Source organism: Gymnoscopelus braueri (genome assembly GCF_963280865.1).
Source record: "Gymnoscopelus braueri genome assembly, chromosome: 24".
NCBI lineage: Eukaryota > Metazoa > Chordata > Actinopteri > Myctophiformes > Myctophidae > Gymnoscopelus > Gymnoscopelus braueri.
In genome coordinates, this window is record NC_137626.1 from 6,737,351 (window position 1) to 6,741,688 (window position 4,338).

Sequence of the window (4,338 nt, forward strand, 5' to 3'; positions counted from 1 at the left end):
TCCCCCAAAACTATTTAAATAGTATTAAAAAAAAAGCCTTTGATTTAAAATGCGTTTAAAAGGTATAGCAGCTCCGTTTATATGTGTAGTAGGTCTAGAGGTCTACTCGGTAGATAGTGCAGGAAATAATCACCGTCTACTTTTCCTCCAATGCAGTTATGAGCAATCTTCTGAGTTCAACTTAGACGTTCCGTCCTGGGAGCACCGGGAGAGAAGCTCCGCCCTCAGTCCTGACGCGTCATGTCAGCACCATGTGGGCTCTGAAGTCTAACGGACTGTCAATGACACCTCTGCTTAAAAGGGATAGTTCACCCCAAAAAACACTTTTTTCCCCCTATCGATTAGTCACCCCATGGAGACTTGAATTCATGGTTATTTTTGTTTTTTGTCGCATTCCTAAGCCAATAATTTGATGAACAGCGGACCGGTAGGCAGCGCTTCCGGTAGGAGACACAAAGGAGACTCTTTGACAAAAACAAAAAAATATCCATGAATTCAAGTCTCCATGGGGTGACTAATCGATAGGAAAAAAAAGTATTTTTAGGGGTGAATTATCCCTTTAAGAGACACTCTGATTCATGAATGACCCGCTGCCTTCTGCTTTGTTCAACCACTTAGCCTATAAGCCCTTTTTTCACAAAATGTAGAATAAATAAATACATCCAAAGATTTCCAAGGGTTTCCAAACAAATTTCCCAAAATAGGGACGCCAGGGATAAAGTGGTTAAACAATGATTGATAATGATGTCTAACTTGAAAACTCATACTTTGACTGTTGAAGGTTTTTATGTGTGTGTGTGTGTGTGTGTGTGTGTGTGTGTGTGTGTGTGTGTGTGTGTGTGTGTGTGTGTGTTCTTTTTTTTTTGTGTTAGCGTTTAGCTGCTTTCATATGACTTTGTCGCCAGGCCATGCCCTGCAATTACTTCAATGGCAATTTAAACTGCCAATAGTTTATAGTCACAAGTAACGTGACGTGTTTGTGCGCTTGTAGATTTGCCTTTTACGCAGGATGTTGATGACGGAATAGGGAGGCTAGGCTTCATGCGGTTAATTAGAGGTGCTCCATGCACCACAAACACTCCCGTTCTGCACCTAAACAGGCAAAAAACGAACCCTCAAATGTATTTGCATAATAGTGTGTGACTCAGGTCTGACGCGTGTTAACCATTGGCACCTTGCAGCTTAGTTTTTAAGACACTTTCAAACACGTTTAATCCTCCAAATCATATCTGTAGCCTCCTGCCTCACAGCTGTATGTGTCATATCATAACTCATAACTATCATGACTAGACTCAAACCCAAAAGAAGGACTTTTCTTTTTTTTTATGTCAAATGTTTATTATAAGTGTGCTCGTAAACATATGCAAGGGATAATGCAAGTTGACCTATGGTATATTAACCCATTAAGACCTGAGGCCGATTCTACAAAGTGCCTTCTAAATCAGTAGTTCTCATGCTTTCAAGATTTTTCATAAATGTAAAAAAAAAAATCCCGGTTTTAATGGGTTAAAATATTGCGCCAAGTCATATTTAGCTTGGGGGGGGGGATATTTGTAAAATATCAATTATGTTTCATGTACTTGATTATAGAAAAACAGAGCAAAACACTTTGGAGGCAATGCAGTTGAACAAGTTAACTCAGTGCTTTTTTGTAATTTGTATGTGTTTTGTTATGTTCCTATGCCTTATAGCCCATGCTGTTATTTACCCATGTTGATGTGTGTGCTGTGTTTACTAAAGCTGAGGCACAATTGTCAGTGGTGGAAAGTAACTAAGTACATTTACTTAAGTACTGTAATAAGTATAATTTTGAGGCATTTGTACTTTACTGGAGTATTTCCAAATTTCAGTACTTTTACTTCTACTCCACGACTACATCTCAGAGGCAAACATTGTACTTTTACTCCTCTACAATTATTTGAAAACTGTAGTTACTAGTTACTTTGTAGATTTTGATTACTACAACAAAACTTACATTAACCACTTCAGCCCTATACATATTTCGGTCATTTGAAAATAGCCGATCTACAAGCTCGTGAGCTTGTAGATCTGCTATTTTTTCAAAAGATATTAATACATTAGAAAACTTGAAATTGGACATTCTGCATAATGAGTACTTTTACTTTTGATACTTTAAGTACATTTCGATACCAATACTTTTTACTCGAGTACATTTTTAATCCCTGACTTTTACTTGCAACGGAGTATTTCTACATTGCAGTATTAATAATACTTTTACTTAAGTAATCAATGTGAGTACTTTTCCCCCACCACTGACTATTGTTCATCTCCACTGCCTCACAACGCCCTCCGTGTACTATGTGGCGTAATGGTGAGAATGAGATGCTGAAACGAGTCATACCCCCATCATGCGTGTTATAGCTGTATATATATAGTGCTCAGTTATGTGTACAGATGGCCTGCTGGTTGTTGCTGCAGTACGTATGCTTGTTTTGAGTCGTTTTGTTTCCGTTTTTACAATGTCAGCTACATTACAAAGATGATCTGAATTTGAAATGTATTTTTTGAATGTTCTTCTTTTTTTCCCTCCTTTTTGTTTTTGTACGAGGCCTCATGTCTACGCTCAAAATTAAGAACCAACGTGCTCACCCACCAAAAAAAGAAACAACGTCAAATCATCGCTGTTGGGTGGGAAGCTTGTATGTCCAAAACTGTTACTGTTTTCAGGAAATGGAATAAAATAAACCATGGATCCAACAATGTAGTTATTATTTTGTCACAAGTTCTTGTTTAACCCCTTAAGACCCGGAACGCATCTGTGTCATTTTTGGATTTCTTTGGCTATTCAAAAATAGCAGATATACAAGCTCATAGCGTGGCACCGAGTGCCGCGCTATGAGTTTGTAGATCTGCTATTTTTGAAAAATCTTGAAAATAAATAATACAGAATTTCCAGATTTTTTTCCAAAAACTGTTTTTGAAAACATTTTTAAGAATCGCCTCAGGTCTTAAAGGGTTAACTCATTGAGTGCTACTCACATGTTTCACATGTTTTACCGCTATGGTGCAACGTGCCAATCACGTGTTATTTCAAAGCAATGTATGTTCCAAATAGTTCTGAGTTCTCTGATTGTAATTCAATGGGTCAGGGTCCCATTTGGGTAACTTTTTTTACTAGGTAGATATTTGTATATATTTTGTATATCATTGGATCAAATCGACAGGAAGTGATGCCCACAACGCCCTATAACTTGTGGATACAATGGTGCTCTAAGGGCTTGTTTCCATTGTGGTCCTGTGTATTCAATTCATCGAGGCATTTAAAGACAAACAATAATATACAAGACAACACTAGTATCAATAAAATGTGTACTGTAAAATGGGGGGGGGGGGGGGGTAATATCTGATGTTAAGCTTAGTTAGATGTTAGCAAAATTACATTGAATCATAATATAAAAAATTAAGATTCTAGAAAAGCAGTTCTACCTTTATACAATTGATATTGTTTACATTTATATAGCTTGAGGAGCCGTTCAATGGACAGGTGGCGCCACATTGGGAGGTTTTCATTTGTTACTTTCAATGGTGTGACGTTACATTCTCTTTCTATTATTATTATATATTTTTTTTACATTTAGCACTTACAAACTATTCGTTGAGGTTTTAAAAGAAGAAAACAAAAGAGCTGGGATATGTCTCCAAAAGAAGAGTCTTAATGTAAACTTCTGTTGACAGGAGCAGTATAAGTATTCATGATTTTTGTGCTCGTCTATCCAACTCCCTGACAACATACAGCTGTTTAATTTGATCCTCCCAGTGAAGTAAGTTATAGTGGACATTATTTCCCTTGGTGTAAATGCAGTGATGTGTTTTCAGAGCACTTAACTGACTGACACTCTTCTCACACTGTTAACATTGTGGCAAGAGTTTTATCCAGTGTGGACACGCTGGTGTTTATTCAGGTTACCCAAACAATTAGGTCACCTTTATAAATGAAACTTTTTTCACTATGTTTTTCTCCAGTGTGAACACGCTGGTGTTTCTTCAGGGAACCTGACCCACTGAAACTCTTGTTACAATGTTTACACTGGAAAGGTTTTTCTCCAATGTGGACATACTGGTGTATCTTGAGACAATATGAACGGCTGAAACTCTTGTTACAATGTTTACACTGGAAAGGTTTTTCTCCGGTGTGGATACGCTGGTGTTTCTTCAGGTCAGATGACTTACTGAAAATCTTGTTACACAGTTTAAACTTTACACTGGAAAGGTTTTTCTCCAGAGTGGATACGCTGGTGTGTCTTCAGTTTAGATGAACTAATGAAACTCTTGTTACACAGTTTACACTGGAAAGGTTTTTCTCCGGTGTGGATACGC

General features: G+C 37.5%; 1 protein-coding gene and 1 long non-coding RNA gene across 4 annotated transcripts in view; both read left to right on the forward strand.

Moving 5' to 3' along the window:
• cd99 (CD99 molecule) overlaps positions 1-914 on the forward strand; it is a 31,146-nt gene extending 30,232 nt beyond the window's left edge. For all 3 annotated transcript variants that reach the window (XM_080422312.1, XM_080422311.1, XM_080422310.1), the window contains one exon: positions 157-914. In XM_080422312.1, coding sequence (XP_080278438.1) covers positions 157-185 — 29 coding nt within the window. In that variant the 3' untranslated portion in view covers positions 186-914. The remainder of the gene's footprint in view (positions 1-156) is intronic.
• LOC308080435 overlaps positions 1-2,721 on the forward strand; it is a 40,529-nt gene extending 37,808 nt beyond the window's left edge. The window contains exon 2 of the long non-coding RNA XR_013932706.1: positions 1,101-2,721. This is a non-coding gene — a long non-coding RNA (uncharacterized lncRNA). The remainder of the gene's footprint in view (positions 1-1,100) is intronic.
• The last annotated feature ends 1,617 nt before the right edge of the window (positions 2,722-4,338 follow it).